A 17,184-nucleotide genomic window follows, 5' to 3' on the forward strand; every position below is an offset into this window, starting at 1 on the left:
ATCCAGCTTTTGATGTCATCAAGACATGACTGCAGTCGAAGTAATTGATTGGATTCATCAGGATTTATGGATAAATATAGCTGAGTGTCATCAGCATAACAGTGGAAATTAATCCCATGCTGTCTGATAATTTTGCCTATCGGAAGCATATATATAGTAAAGAGAATTGGTCCAAGGACTGAACCCTGTGGTACTCCACAGGTGACCCTAGAGTTTGAGGAAGATTTATTATTAACATGAACAAATTGGAATCTGTCTGACAGATAAGATTTAAACCAGCCTAATGCTTTCCCCTTAATCCCTACAGTATGTTCAAGTCTTTGTAGGAGAATATTGTGATCAACTGTATCAAACGCAGCACTGAGATCTAACAGGACAAGTATAGACACAAGTCCATTATCTGAGGCCATGAGAATATCATTAGTGACCTTCACCAGAGCTGTTTCAGTGCTATGATGAGCTCTGAAGCCTGACTGAAACTCCTCAAGTAGGTCATTACTTTGTAAATGTTCACAAAGTTGATTAGCAACTACTTTCTCAAGAATTTTAGATAAGAAAAGAAGATTAGATATAGGTCTGTAATTTACTAACTCATCTTGATCAAGAGAAGGTTTCTTAAGTAAAGGTTTAATAACAGCTACTTTAAAAGCCTGTGGTACATATCCATTTACTAAGGATAGATTAATCATGTCTAAAATAGTGCCACTGATCAAAGGGAATATGTCCTTAAACAACTTGGTTGGGATTGGGTCTAACATACAGGTAGAAGGTTTAGATGAAGCTAAAATTTTAGATAGCTCAGAAAGCTCTACTGCTTCTAAACAGTTCAAACACTGCGCAGATTCTAAAGATTCCTCCAATGCTGCCTCACTTACTGAGGACGAGGTAATCATGTTTGGGAGGATGCCAATTATTTTATTTTTAATGGCATCAATTTTATTTATGAAGAATCCCATAAAATCATTACTACTGAGAGCTAAGGGAATGGATGGATCAACAGAGCTGTGGCTCTGGGTAAGTTTGGCAACTGTACTAAAGAGAAATCTAGGATTATTTTTATTCTCTTCAATTAATGATGAAAAATATGCTGCTCTAACTCTGCGGAGGGTCTTGTTATACAACAATAGTCTGTCCCTCCAGATTAAGTAGGATTCCTCTTGGTGTGTAGAGCGCCATTTTCTCTCCAATTTCCTAACATTGCGCTTCAAGGAACGCAGCTCTGAATTAAACCAAGGAGCCAGCTTCCTGTGAATAATCACCTTCTTTTTCAAGGGAGCTACATTGTCTAATGCAGAACGCAATGAGGAAGTCACATTGTTAGCAAAGGTATCGATTTGTGAATGGGAAGAAACAGCAATGCTGCCATCTACAGGGCATTTCTGCAATACTGAGGATATTAAGAAGGGGACAGACTCTTTAAGTTTTGATACAGCATTATCCGATAAAAATCTACTATAATGGAACCCTCTTTTGGGGGTGGAGAATTCAGTTAGATTAAACTCAAATGTTATTAAAAAATGATCAGACAGGACAGGGTTGTGAGGAAATACTGTTAATTCTTCACAATCAATGCCATATGTCAGCACAAGGTCTAAAGTATGGAGCCGAGAGTGCGTCGGTTCATGCACATTTTGAGCAAAACCAATTGAATCTAGGATAGTTTTAAAGGCTACACTAAGGTTATCACATTCAGTGTCAACATGGATGTTAAAATCACCCACTATAATAACCTTATCAGTATTTAACACCAAATCAGATAAGAAATCTGACAACTCATCCAAAAACTGAGTGTAAGGGCCTGGTGGACGATACAAAACAACAAACAGAAGAGGTTTTATTGCTTTGCAGTTTGGATGAGGGAAACTGAGGGTTAAATGTTCAAAAGAACTGTAGTTATTAATTGGCCTGGGACTAATTAATAAATCAGACTGAAAGATAGTTGCCACTCCTCCTCCTCTTCCCACAGATCTGGGAATGTGGAAATTTGAATAACTGGAGGGGGTTTACTCATTTATACTAACGTAGTCCTCTTGTAGCCAGGTTTCTGTGAGACAAAACAAATCAATCTGATTATCAGAAATTAATTCATTAACTAACAAAGTCTTTGGAGGGAGAGACCTTATATTTAATAGACCACATTTTATTATTTTATTTTTAGTTTCAAGGTGAACCATATTGATTTTTATTAGGTTTTTATGATTTGTTCCTTTTAGATCAGTTTTTGATCTGTTAAGTTTTGGCCGTGGGAAAGACACCGTCTCAATAGGATAATGGGTGGGTAACAATACAGAAGCTGCAGAGAGGTGTGTTAAACTACGGCTCTGCTTCCTGGTCTGGACCCTGGGTTGTCAGCATTTAGGAGGACTAATAAATCCGGCCAGATTCCTAGAAAGAAGAGCTGCACCATCCAAAGTGGGATGGATGCCGTCTCTCCGGATCAGACCAGGTTTTCCCCAGAAAGTTCTCCAGTTATCAATGTAGCCCACGTCGTTTTCTGGACACCACCTAGACAACCAGCGGTTGAATGATGACATGCGGCTAAACATGTCATCACTGGTCAGATCAGGCAGGGGACCAGAGAAAATTACAGAGTCCGACATAGTTTTAGCAAACTCACAAACCGAAGCAACACCAACTTTGGTGACCTCTGATCGGCGTGACCGGGTGTCATTACCGCCAGCGTGAATAACAATTTTGCGGTATTTACGCTTCTCCTTAGCCAGTAGTTTTAGGTAGGATTCTATGTCGCCTGTTCTGGCCCCTGGTAGGCATTTAACTATGGTCCCTGGTTTCTTTAGTGCCACATTTCTCATTATGGAGCTGCCAATAATTAAGGTCGGCTCCTCGGCGAGATTGTCGCTCAGAGGGGAAAATTTATTAGAAACGCAGATGGGTTGGTGGTGATCTGGGGTCTGTAATCTAGAGCTATGCTTCCTACGAACTGTCACCCAGCCAGCCTGGTTACCAGGCTGCTCGGGTGCTACTGCTTTAGGTTCGCTACGTGAAGTTACTCTATGCGGCTCCGCGCTAGCAAAAGAGCGGCTATCAGCTGGTTTTTCAACAGCACGGAGCCGGGTCTCCAATTCTGACACCCTCGCCTCCAAAGCTACAAAAACACTACATTTATTACATGTACCATCATCACTAAAGGAGGCAGAGGAATAACTGAACATCTGACACAGAGAGCAGCAGATAGGAGACTTAGTCAGACACGGAGAAGCCATTATGAGGCTAAGGCTTGGCTAGCGCTAGGCTAACGCTAGGCTAAAGCTAGGCTAAAGCTAGGCTAACGCCCTATTATCACGCCAAAGAACAAACCGTGTGAAACACGAGGAGTTCCCAAACGTGATGAGCAGCCACAGACAATGTTTTAAAAGTGCTTATGTTTGGAAACAGATGTTACAGCAAAGAGGTTTAAAGATAAAAAGCGAGAGAGCCTGGAGCAAAGCTCCGTCGTTCACACAGCAACAACAGGAAGTGACAGAATACGCCTTACCGCAAACAGGAAGTCCGCGAGCCAAATAGATAGATAAAGTCTATCTTATCTTATTTTATCTTATGTGAGGGGTGTACCGCTCCTGCAGGAGCGTGTCCTGGCTGATCTAGATTTAAGCCGATGTGACCCTTATCAAGGGCTCTTGTTCCTTTTACCTTTTTCCTGCATCATAATCAATGAGAGTCCAGAGCTGTAGTATTTCTCTTAAATGTTAAAGCAAAGTTTTTGTTTCAAGAGTCACTTCTTACTGAAGAAGTCATCAATAAAAGAAGACCCCTTCTCCAGGGTAATGGACTGGAAAGACCACAGACAGAGGGCTGGGATCTTCAACAATATATAACAAATATATTGTTATCCCAATATCAGTGTCTGCTGTATTCAGATTGCAAAGGACCATTTGGAGAGCAGTAGCTGTTGGTTAATATAATCCAGGTGTTATGAACCTGCTTGTTTCATGCTAGTGTGATATTTAGCCAGTTGGACAGTCCCCTGGCAGCAGACGCTCTCAGCAGGCACTAAATGTCACAGAGAGATAGAACGACAGAGGAGTGAGAGAGGGAAGACAATAGACAGGTAAGTTTATTTATAAAGCACTTTTCAGTAACAATATTCAAAGTGCTGTACAGAAAAGCATTACAGACATATCGGAAGAACAAAGGAATAAGCTAAATAAATCCTTGACTAGAATTGAATTTCATTCAATTCATGAAACATGTCATCTCAACGCTCTTTCCAAAGTCAAATTCTATCAGATTATACAGATTGGTCAAAAAGTTTCCTATCTAAGGAAACCCCGTAGATTGCAATACATTAACAAACATACAGAAAGACTTAATTGTTTCAAATTACATTTAGCAAAACTCCACATTTATTGTTTTTCAAGTAATGTAAAAGAAACACAATGTTTGTACAGTAGTAATGAGTTGTTATAAAAGATCTAAAACAAATTATTTGGAAGTAAAAGGATATTTTATTTTAACAAACCCTACCAAAGATAAAACCGTTATAATAAACGCTGCCAACACACAACTGGACCGGCACAATTCATCAGATCATCATCGCAACACCAGACAGTCACCAGGACGTGCCTGGAAGTATTCTTGGCAGGATATTACATTTAAATTGTCATCATTCCTGTTGCATGTATGGACTTGAACAGACTCTAAATGCTGTTAATGGCAAACATGACTGTTAGAGACTGAGATATTAAAGCTCAGAGAGAGCGGAGGTAGTCAGGAACATCAGGGGTCATCCTAATAGACATCGTCTTCACAGTCTTTACCTTCACTGTTATTTATTGTGCTGCTATCAGACAGCCCCTTATATCCCTTTTATGTAGGGCATGGATATTTTACAGGAAAGTACCATAGAATCACCAAACCCATGGCCGTCAGAAACAAACATACTTTGGTAGTACTTTCTAATACAATAAGCTTCTTCTGTAAGTTTATCAGTGAGTGGAAACAGGGTCTCTTTAACGTTGAGGTTCAATGTCAAGAGCTAATGGTCCTTTCATTGAGAAACCAAGAAAGAAGGAGAGTTTTGACCCATCAGCGTATCCACTAATCTGAGGTCGGTACATTGGAATCACTTCCAGTCTCAGATCTGGGATGCAAGTGTCTACCAGAATCCCATCACGATGAACTGCACCTGTGACCCTACGAAGAAGTTCTTTGACCTTCTTCTCTTTCCAGATTTTGCCATTTCTCCACAAAGAAGCAAACTGTTCCTCTGCATCCGGGACGCAGCTTTGGATTGCTCTAATAGGCACAAGTTGTTGATAGCCGGGCCTATTACCCAGAACAAAGTGTACCACTGGGTTCCTCCCATTGTACACTTCCTTCAGTGCACTGTGATAAGCCGTCTTCATCTGCGAGATGAACCTTCCCAGATCTCTGTGCACTGGACCTGGTGCTGTTGGCCACAGCAACACAACAGCAATGAAGAACAGTTGCAAACTCTCACTTGATGGAGTTGGTTCATTGAGAACTTGGCAGAGTCGCTTTATCAGCTCTTGGAATGGCAAAACCCATTTTGATTCCAGTTTGATGCGACTCAACACAACACTGGCGTAGATTAGGTTGATTTTCTCCTTTGGAGTTGGATTGTGCTGAGGTTGGCAAACAAAATCGTACTGAGCAACAACTTTCTCTGCCCTTGCAGCTGAGCTTTCTTTGGAAAGATAGTTCAAAATCCCAGAATAGCTGTCAGCTTTTTCTCTCTCGAGGAACTGTCTTGCCAGGTGGAGTTTCATCTGTAAATTCATCAACTTGTTCTTTAAAAGATGTGCAGATTCTGTCTCGCAAAATATTTTTGAGTACTCCCTGAAACATCTGAAAAGCTCATTCTGAGCTACTTGCTCACGGGTGTCTTTCACCCCAAATCTGGAGCCCAGATTCACGTACAGCTTGTCAAGGTAGTCAATGTTCAACTTCATCCTGTACTTGAGGTTTTCAAGCACATCCTCAAACTGTTTCAGAGTGACATAGTAGGTTCTGTTTTTATTGCGTTGGGGGTCATTTCTCTCTATGCTCTCAAGTTTAATGTCTCCAGAGAGAACCTGGCTCAGGATGTCGTGGCGGACACCATCTGAAGAAAATATGGGAGTTTTTTTTAATAATTCAATCACCAGTAGTCCAACCTGGATTTCTCCAAGACATCCTGAAGTATTGAAAGGACAGTTGTCTGCTTTGACTTCCAATCGCTGAAGGGACTCCTTCTTTGCAAGGTTTTGTGCTTGCTTGAAAGCTTCAATTGCTGACTGGGACATTTTCAGAAAAATAGCCAAGTTCTGTGGGCTCACATCCCTACAGTTTGTGATCGCATTTTTTAGCTGATGCTTAATGACTTGTGCTGATGTGTCTGCAATGTAAGAACTGTCTGTGGAAAGCTCTTTTGCCTTGTCTGCCCAAATCCTAGCCTCAGAGAAATCCTTCTTTTTTAGGTAGTAGTACCTGGCCAGCAACTGAAAGATGATTGCATCTTTCTCAAATCTTTTTGATGCATTTATTAACACCATCTCTTCCTCTCCAGACGTTTCCTTTGCAATTTCTTGAATGAGAGGAGAGAACTGACATTCTTCCTCTGATGAATAATTTCGTTTGACCAAAATGTAACGAACATCTTCCAGGAGATTACCTTTGCCTTGTGTGCACTCATAAAGCTGGTTTGTGGTCAGCAGAAGGTCAGTAATGTCAGCTTTGGTCACATTGTGGGCTGTGAGTTCCTGCAAACACTGCTTTGCAATGGTTGAGTGGATTATTTTAACTGCTTTGTAGACTACCATATCCTCAGCTGAACAGCTGACAATAAAGTTGGAAAACTTCCCAAATCCATCTTCAACTTTGATGCTTCCACAGACAGGTTTTGGTTGAAGATCAAGAAATTCCTCACACAAGGACACAGAGAGAGATGAACCTTTGCAGTAAACATTTAATAGAACCAAAACGGCCAAGAGTTGTGCATTTTTCTGGTTTATGTTGAAGCTTTTCAGGGTGTTCCGGACCACTCCTTCAGTATATTCAGCCTTGAAGTTCTTCTTCATAATCATGAAACCATAAAAAGTTTCAAAGTTCTTGTGTGTTTTTTCTATTTCTTTCAGTTTGTCCTCAAACATCTTCAGTTCTTTCTCAGAGAGACTGTTTCCAATGACTACAGTGTCGGCTGTTTGTCCTGACACCTCAGAGGACTCTGTTCTCATACAGTTCAGGAGGATGACCTTCCCTGACCGGAGGCATTCCTTTTCAATGACCTGCTGTAAGTCATAAACCTTCTCCATCTCATCAAAGTCATCTATCATCAGCAGGACAGGGATCCGTGGAGCTTGTTCATCATAGGAATACTTTAAAAGTTTGATCACCTGATCAGCCACATCAGCAAAGTCTGCCTTTTTCCTGAGGACAGCACAGCGATATTTCTCCCGTAGAGCCCACAACACATGCATGGCCAAGGTGGTCCCACCACATCCTGGAACATGGAGGAGATTGAACAGCACACAGGCCTTTGTTAGGGAGCAAAGTTCTGGTATAACAGTGTTCATGATGTAGTCAAACATGTCTCGTTTGATGAACGGTGTTGATCCAGGCTGCTCAGAGAAATAGAAATTCCACCAAGAGACATTTCCACCTTTGTAGAAGTTCTCCTCTATGGCAACTCTGTCTTCATTCCCTCCCTCACACTGGTTCACACACAGGACCTCTAAGGTATTGAGGCTGCGCTCCAGTTTTTTCTCCAGAGGCACCTTGGTTTCTCCTCCACAAGGTAGGAACCGGATGGCTCTGCGGTTTTTGGACCAAAGACTAAGGATGGTTCCATTGACTTCAGCAAAGCTGAGCTCATATATACATCTGCCAGAGATGTCGAGTCCACATCGAGCCTCAATGAGATCCCTCCATGAAGTAAATGCGTTTTCATTGTCGCATATGCAGAGGATTTGGTCTGTGCCTCTGAGCTCCTGCCAGAATGTACTGAAAGTCTCGACAAGGGGGTCCATTCTCTCCCTCACTGTTGACAAAAGCAAGAAAATGACAAGGAACCTCTTGTTTGGAAGCACATCTTTCCGGCACAAGAAAGAAATCACATCTCGAACTGAGGCACCCTTGTCCATCAACCACTGGTTAATGTCTGAGGGGGCCTCATGCTCAATGCCTCCGTTACAGAACACCCAGCTGGTGTTTCGAGTTAATTTCAACTTGTTAGCTATGTCTTCAACTCCTCCTGTGATTTTATATTTTGCTGGTAAATGTGGGCTCACTGTGCTCTGCTTGTCAAAGTAAGTCTGTAGTCCATGTTGAGCTGACTCAGGATCAAAGTCTAAAACAGCTGTTGGGTCGAGCTCAATGAGAAAGCCCAGATTTTCATAATGGCTTGGATGGGATTTATTTGTCACAATAACATAACAGTCGAAGTGGGACTTATCCAACGACAAGGTCCCACCAGTTATCATGCGAGTTAACCTTGAGCCTTGAGTTGTGCCTTTTATCGTTTTGACGTGCTTCTCCTCTGCGTTCTTGCGGAGCTGTGACAGCTGAGTCATGTGGTCTACGAAGCGGCTGAACTCTACGCTGGAAGACGCGTTTGATGCCAGAAGGTCCCTGCTGCTGCCGCCATCTCGGATGTAGAAAGACTTTGACGGTTGTGATTCAGTTTCTTTGGTCTTTTTCTTTCCTTTTCTCGTGTTGTAGGTGTGGTAAATGTTTTCTTCACAGATGGCAGACTGAGGCTCAATGTCCACTTCAATGACACATTTTTCAGAAGATGTTTCATTTCTGTTCAGGACCTCCACAAATCGAGGAGGTTTGATGCACATTTGAGCTGCATGCTTGTGTTTATGTTCAAAGTAACCATCGATGGCTGATTTGAGGCCGTTAGCGTATGCCTCTTTGTCATCAACAGCCACCCCCAAAACCTGACCATGAACAAAATCTGGCTTGTCTCCTACTCCAAAATGGATAGTACCATTGGTGCGGCTGTTCATGCAGGCAGCTGCAAACCGAACAACCTCAGAGGTAAACTTGTTCATCTTAGCTTCATCAGGTGTGTTGATAAAAGCTTTATATTCATGGCAGGGTTGAATCATGTCCGAGGCACCTGATTCTGTGACATCGAGGATGCTGCCATGTACGTATCTGAATGTATCGTGGTATCTACAGAAGGGATACGGCTTGCTGGGTTTCCCAGGCTGGTTAGAGGAGCTTGTTGGCGTCTTGCTCTTTAAGTTCTTCAGTTCCTCTCTGGCATGAAGGACAAGTTTAGCTGGTCCAAAAGTGACACCCATATTGATGAGGTCTTGCATATCTAAAAGCAAAAGACTGGGACCACTGATGTCTTGTTTAAATAGTACATCTGCAACAGAAGCATCTACTTTCTTCAGACGTCGAACCCATTCTCTAACGTGATGTTCGCTCCACTCATTAATGTCTGAAGGCAGATCCTCCTCCTGAAATAAGAACAAAAAGAAACATTTTTGATTTCCAAATTCAGTTAGTTCAGTTAGAGACGGCATCCATCCCACTTTGGATGGTTCAGCTCTTCTTTCTAGGAATCTGGACGGATTTCTTAGTTCTCCAAAATGCTGACAACCCAGGGTCCAGACCAGGAAGCAGCTTAATACACCTCTCAGATGCAATTTATTTATCTGATTATTCATAGATAAAATTATCAGACAGCATGGGATTCATTTCCACTGTTATGCTGATGACACTCAGCTATATTTATCCATAAATCCTGATGAATCCAATCAGTTACTTCGACTGCAGTCATGTCTTGATGACATCAAAAGCTGGATGACTTTAAATTTCCTGCATTTAAATTCTGACAAGACAGAAGTTGTAATCTTTGGACCAGAGTCCTCAAAAAATAAACTTCTTAATCAATCCCTTAATCTGGATGGCATTAACCTGGCCTCTGGTAATAAAGTTAAAAATCTTGGTGTTGTTTTCGACCAAGACATGTCATTTAAATCCCATATTAAACGGGTTTCCAGAGTTTCCTTTTTTCACCTCAGGAATATCGCCAAAATTAGAAACATTCTGTCCAGGAGTGATGCTGAAAAACTAGTCCATGCATTTGTTACTTCAAGGCTGGACTATTGTAATTCTTTACTATCAGGAAGTCCACAAAATGCAGTTCAAAGCCTTCAGCTGATCCAAAATGCTGCAGCAAGAGTTCTGATGAAAATCAACCAGAGGGATCATATTTCTCCAATTTTAGCTTCCCTTCATTGGCTTCCTGTTAAATCAAGAATAGAATTTAAAATTCTCCTTCTAACGTATAAAGCCCTTAATAATCAAACTCCATCATATATCAGAGCTCTGATTACCCCGTATGTTCCTAACAGAGCACTTCGCTCTCAGACTGCAGGTCTGCTGGTGGTTCCTAGAGTCTCTAAAAGTAGAATGGGAGGCAGATCCTTTAGCTATCAGGCTCCTCTCCTGTGGAACCAACTCCCAGTTTTGGTCCGTGAGGCAGACACCCCGTCTACTTTTAAGACTAATCTTAAAACGGTGAGGAAAAGACTTGTTCAGTCCACCTTCCTCCAGGTCCTGGACTGTGGAGATATTCTGCATTTGAACGCAGCCTCTTCAGCCCTACCACTGCCTGGACACAGTCCACTACGCTTAATCCCAACTCATCATGCAGAAGCCATCACAGTGAGCTGTACTCTGCTCTCATGGCTAACGCTCATTTATACGGCCATTTTGGGCAAACTGCCTCCCTACCTAAGTCATCTCACGATCTTCTCATGGACTTCTCCTCACTGTCCCGACGTTCTTCACAGATCTGGACAAACTTCTTTTTCCATTGCTGCCCCTCAGGCGTGGAATAATATCCAACGTTCTCTGAAGCTTCAGGATCACTGAGTGCCTTTAAAACAATTCTAAATAGGTCCCTGACTGAAGAGTGTGTTATTCTTGAGCTGAACTGTTTTATCTCTGTCTGGATGTTTTTATATGAAATATTTCTGGTGCCTTTTGGTCTCCCTCAAAAAAGAGTTTTTATCTCAAGGGACTTCCTGGTAAAATAAAGGTTAAAAAATACCATCCAGCCAGAAGTTCTGAGGGACCAGGTGGAGCGGAGCGGAAACCGGACTATCTCACAGGCTGAGCTCCTATAGCCACTGACTTCCTGTGGTCTTTCTGCCACCATGAGCAGAAACACTGTGTACATGTAGGTAGTGACAGGAGCAGCTCTTTCAGTCGCACAGCCAAACATGTTTGTGTGAGTCAGAGCTGATGGGTTCAGCCGTTTCTATAGAGGAAGTTCTCCTGCCATTAACCCATTAACTCCTGATCAGTGCTTCTGGGTGTCTTTTAATGCGGCTGGTCTGTCTTGTTGAGGCAGATGGCCGCTAAATGAGCCAGGTTGTACTTCTGGTTTCTTGTTGAAAGAGTCCAAGCATTCATCAGCATTCTGCTGCTTGTGTGTGATTTTTGTGATTAATGGTGGACTTTTGTGTGCCATGTACTGGGAAAATATGACTAAGAGAAAGGACTACATAGTGGTGTATGTTACAGAAACTCTACTGCTTATTTTGCTCATTTTTTGAGTGAGTTTTCCATCAAAAGTCAAGCGATGGTGACGTGGCCAAGGAACAGACTGGCTTTGTCATATTCAACGGACGAGCATCTTTCTCTGTGGCATTTCGGGAAGAGGCCTGTTGATCCTTTCGGGTCAGTCATTGAAAATATACCAGAAGAAATTAAATCTACTCAAAAACAACGACTCCAGAAAACAGGCATGAGTTCGGCCTTTAATTCTCTCCAGCCTTACGTTCTTCTGTCTACAATGAAAAAAATGAATGTCAATCCATGTATTATCAGATGGTTTGATTCATTCCTTATTAGTCGTTCTCAGGGTGAACAGGACCTTATCTGATCTTCTGAACATCAGTGCTGGCGCTCCCCAGGCTGTGTCTGTTCACCTTTTCTGTTCACCTTATATACCAATTACTGCAATTCTAAGACACCAAACAACTATGTGTCCAAATATTTAGATGACACAGCTATTCTCTGCCTCATTTCAGGCACATCAGACCTTTTTTCTCTTCAATTTTTTGTTATTGTGAATGTAATGTAACATGCTTCTTTATGTATCTATTTATTGTCTTATAATGACATTTTTATGGTAGTGTTTTTATGTGTGAATGCAGTGTGACGCATAGTTTGGACTATGTAGCAGCCAGAGTCTGTAACCCGAATCAAATTTCCTTTGGGACAATAAAATTAATCTAATCTAATCAATAGTGCTTTGATTTATGATATGACAACAGCTTCACATCCCACTGTGGGAATTACAGACAGAAAAAGATCATTTGCAGTATCTTGCTCTGATAATTAGTGCTGCTACTTACTTTAAATTGCCCTTCATGTGCCATGGTTGCTCTGGTCCCTTCTTCAGATCCGTATTTCACTAGAGGGATGAAAATCATTCAAAGGGGGCAGTTACCAAAGAAGCACAATGGCTACTAACACCAACATCAACTCATGTTTCACTTTTACCTTGAGTTTTTGCTCATCACTAGTGATGGTCACTCACTTTATGTCTCCTATGATGATTCTGCAAAAGACCAAAACATACAGCAAAAATCTGTTACTTTAGGGGGAAAACAATTTTTTTTGGCTGACAATAGCTGTAAACGCTCTACAAAGCAGTACTTAAGAGCCTTTATTAATAAAAGAGTGATTTGGAATGAAATTACCAAGTCAGGGGACCACATGATTACCAGGAACCAATAGCCAAACACTGTGTTTCTCTTTATGAATGTGTGCCCGTTTGATAAGACTATAGCTAAATATATTCAGTCCATCTACCTCATTATAGAGCCCTGACTGAAGGAGTGAATCTGAGCACCGGCGTTATGAAGAAAACACTGACAGCACCAGAACACCCTTGATATGCCAGGTACCAGCAGCAGAGCTGCTAATAAAGCTATTAATATCTCCAATATCTCAAGCATATTAAGGTGAAGGTGTTTCTTTCCTGGACACAGCCGATGATGGAGCTAGTCTGCAGTTATCCTCTCTACCATAGAAAGTACTCCTGGGTCAATGTGAGCTTCTGAGCTTTCTGTGTCTCTGCTCTGTCTTCTCTAACATAGAAAGTACTCCTAGGTCAATGTGAGCTTCTGTGCTTTCTGTGTCTCTGCTCTGTCTTCTCTACCATAGAAAGTACTCCTGGGTCAATGTGAGCTTCTGTGCTTTCTGTGTCTCTGCTCTGTCTTCTCTAACATAGAAAGTACTCCTGGGTCAATGTGAGCTTCTGTGCTTTCTGTGTCTCTGCTCTGTCTTCTCTAACATAGAAAGTACCCCTGGGTCAATGTGAGCTTCTGTGCTTTCTGTGTCTCTGCTCTGTCTTCTCTAACATAGAAAGTACCCCTGGGTCAATATGAGCTTCTGAGCTTTCTGTGTCTCTGCTCTGTCTTCTCTAACATAGAAAGTACCCCTGGGTCAATGTGAGCTTCTGTGCTTTCTGTGTCTCTGCTCTGTCTTCTCTACCATAGAAAGTACCCCTGGGTCAATGTGAGCTTCTGTGCTTTCTATGTCTCTGCTCTGTCTTCTCTACCATAGAAAGTACCCCTGGGTCAATGTGAGCTTCTGTGCTTTCTATGTCTCTGCTCTGTCTTCTCTAACATAGAAAGTACTCCTGGGTCAATATGAGCTTCTGAGCTTTCTGTGTCTCTGCTCTGTCTTCTCTACCATAGAAAGTACTCCTGGGTCAATGTGAGCTTCTGTGCTTTCTGTGTCTCTGCTCTGTCTTCTCTAACATAGAAAGTACTCCTGGATCAATGTGAGCTTCTGAGCTTTCTGTGTCTCTGCTCTGTCTTCTCTACCATAGAAAGTACTCCTGGGTCAATGTGAGCTTCTGAGCTTTCTGTGTCTCTGCTCTGTCTTCTCTACCATAGAAAGTACTCCTGGGTCAATGTGAGCTTCTGTGCTTTCTGTGTCTCTGCTCTGTCTTCTCTATCATAGAAAGTACTCCTGGGTCAATGTGAGCTTCTGAGCTTTCTGTGTCTCTGCTCTGTCTTCTCTACCATAGAAAGTACTCCTGGGTCAATGTGAGCTTCTGAGCTTTCTGTGTCTCTGCTCTGTCTTCTCTAAGCCCCAGTGGGTGGAGGCAGATGAGCGGATGTGAGCTGGATGTTTCTGTGGCTGGAGTGGTAAACATTATTTAGAGGTAACAATTTCCCCAAGCAGGCTTAAATTGGAGGCAATCGGACTTTTGCTCAGTTTCCTGAAGATGTTTCTTCAGACACTTAACCAGGAATCTTGGTCAGTCCTCAACATTCCTGAGGAAATCCAAACGTCATCCAGAATCAGCTGACTGGCTGTTTGTCTTTGCCACTCAGCTTTGAGACAGCTGATGTCTGGAGGACATGGAGAAGAAAGCAGTTTTATAGTTGTACTTATGTCCTTGTTCCAGTATTTTGGTTTAACAATCTTATAGCCGGGACTTAAAACTGATTTGCAGTTATTTGTGTTTGCCTGCCTGTGGAAACATTGTTTCATTGCTGGGACATTTACTGTCTTGAATATTTAATAATTTCAGTCCAAGTGGGGAAATGTGCTCTGATATTTTTCATTTAGCATTTTTCACAGATTAGACTTTTAACGGAGTAGACATGCACTTAAAACACGGTTTGCAATTTAACAAATGGCTGGTGGCCATGAACACCACCAGGTTTGATCACATGACCTTATGTGGACACTTTTTCGAGTTATGATCAAAACTATTTCCCAAAAGTTTGTCAGTTGGAGTTACGCTGCACTTCTGTTTAGTTACACACTTGTTACAAATTGTACCAGTTACTGAAAAGTAACACTGCTGGTTTTATTTTGGCAATCTTAAATATGTTTATGCAACAATCAGAGCAGGAAGCTGAACCCAGAACTGTTTCCTGCTTGAAAACCTGATTCATTACGTCGGCCCGGTTGACACGGACGTCAGTTTCCTCTTATTGGGCCAAAGTTCTGGTTCTGTTCAAATAAACCCGTGCGGCACCCCCACTGTCACCCACTAACTGAGCCATGAAGCATCGTCTGTCACTTTTTCACTGGTTATTAACAGGCTCCATCTGAACACCCTGATGGGGTCAGGACCCTTCAGCGTCTCCATGATCAGAGTCTGAATCAGTCCGTGAGGAAGGAGGCAGGAAAGGAGCCTGGATGCTTCCTCCAGCAGCTAGTTTAGCCTAGGAACCTCCCAACGTCCCTTACCCATGTTTAGAAGCCTTAAGGCATCCCACAATCCTTTGCATGACATGATGTATCAGCACAGCTCCTCACAGAAACCAACTAAAACCTCTGTAGAGCAGAGAGTGTCTCTTTGTAGCTCATGTCCAGAAGGCTGTAGGATCTGACTCCATCCTCCACGAGCAAGGAGTGAGCAAGGAGTTAGGAGCTAGGAACTAGGAGCAGGAACTAGGAGCTAGGATATATTAGTTTATTTTTTATTCGTATTACTAATCTTACAAGCAGAAGAAATTCCAATACAAAATTAATTTTCAAACTGAGCTAAAAATGTCAGCATTCAATAAGTTTAACACAATAACCAATGGAAGAGGGAAGCCAATAAAAAAATTTGAATTCAAATAAAATAAATAGTTAACTCAAAATTTATATCCTGAATACAATATGTCACATTTAGTTTCTGAGGTCTGGTGAAGGGAAAGATCTAATAATGTTGATATAAACGTTGGACTTAATGTTTTAAAGGAGTCCAGAAAATAGAGAGCTCTCTAGGAAAGAATGATATTATTACCTGCTAATACGCATGCGCGTTTTTACCTCCTGGGCGATGCAGTCAAAAAGAGAACCACGGACCGACACCCGACCAGGTTCAGAACCAGAACCAGAACCAGAACCAATGGAGGAGGTGCAACTATTTATCTCCTTTTTCCACCAGTAAAAGCTAAATACTGAAATAAACTGAAAGGTTCTATTTCCAGGGCACCAAAAGCTTCGTCTAGGGATGAAACGGAAGAAACGAAACGGTACCGCGGTGGTACCAAAGAGCTGGAGCTTCCGGTTCTTCTGCCACAGCTCTGAGCATTTTAGACTTTGATTTACAGACAGAACCGATTCCTGCCAGCAGAGGGAGCAAGCGGACCATCCGTTTCCTGGTTCTAATTCACAAACTCTGGACCAGTAGATGCAGATGCGTCGGAACCAGAACTTTCTAAATGAAGCTGCCTGATAACACAGCAGCAAAACAAAGATTATACTCTGCATATGAACCGGCTCCACATTTTATTCCGTTTGTGGAGCATTTTCTCTTAATAAGCCCTTTCCGATGGTTCTGGGCCCAAAGGAAGCAGAAACCCGTCCATCCTGTAAATGTGAGGGTCAGGGTTACCTTCCTGGCTGCAGGTGGATCCTGATCCCGGCGGGTTCTCCTACAGGACGTGTCTGGGCCAGAGGAGGCCAGGCAGAAGGTCTGCTTCACAAGGAGCTCTGCAGACAGAGCCGGTCCGGACTGCTGCTCCAGAGAAGAAACGAAACTTAAGCAGCTCCCCCAGACTGGTCCCACCCACTGATTGTTCTGAAATCTGTGTCAGCATCACAACCTGCAGGAAGTCACTCAGATTTCCCTTTTCTCAGCTTCTTCCCTCAAACTGCTTTAACTTTAAAATATCGATGGACAACAGTCTGGAAATATGGGTTTAAATGACTTAAATGAAATTAGGAAAGCTCTAAACTTCTCCTCAGGTCAGGTAACAACATTTTGTGTAATATCACAGCCCCGTTTAGAAAGCTGGCGTAGCCTCGGTCACTTTCCAGGCTCAGACTTGGGTTCCAGTCTGGCGCCGCTGATGGTGAAGTGGTGAATTGCAGCCAGACTGCATGATGGATCAATTTCCCTTCATCTCAGACAGAAAAGATCGACTTTAACTTTCAGAACTGCACTTTCATTCATGCTGGCGCTGGAGACACATAACTATACACCAGGACCTTTCATACAGGCCCAAATAAAAATACACATAAGCCATCTTAAATCAAAATCCACTGAGCTATATAATACACTGGAGTGCTGATTTTGCTGAAAAACTGAAGTCACTGGCCGCCATCTTGCTACTCCCTACTCTCACAGAATCCCACAGGATTTGGTTGCAACAACAAGCAGTTTTCTGGCTGTGTGAAAATATTTCACAGGTAATTCTACAGTCAGTGGATGTACTAACACTATCAACT

At 42.3% G+C, this 17,184-nt stretch overlaps 1 protein-coding gene across 1 annotated transcript; it reads right to left on the reverse strand.

Annotated features, from left to right (window-relative positions):
- Positions 1–4,308: 4,308 nt before the first annotated feature.
- Positions 4,309–16,972, reverse strand: LOC105921926 (sterile alpha motif domain-containing protein 9). Its single transcript, XM_012857799.3, has 5 exons — positions 16,560–16,972; positions 16,349–16,471; positions 12,496–12,553; positions 12,348–12,406; positions 4,309–9,434 (listed from the first exon to the last, which is right to left on the reverse strand). Exons 4-5 carry the CDS (start codon positions 12,369–12,371, stop codon positions 4,971–4,973), a joined length of 4,488 nt encoding a protein of 1,495 aa, XP_012713253.2. The 5' UTR covers positions 12,372–12,406; positions 12,496–12,553; positions 16,349–16,471; positions 16,560–16,972; the 3' UTR covers positions 4,309–4,970.
- Positions 16,973–17,184: the final 212 nt, after the last annotated feature.

This window comes from Fundulus heteroclitus, unplaced genomic scaffold (genome assembly GCF_011125445.2).
Source record: "Fundulus heteroclitus isolate FHET01 unplaced genomic scaffold, MU-UCD_Fhet_4.1 scaffold_53, whole genome shotgun sequence".
Taxonomy (NCBI): Eukaryota; Metazoa; Chordata; class Actinopteri; order Cyprinodontiformes; family Fundulidae; genus Fundulus; species Fundulus heteroclitus.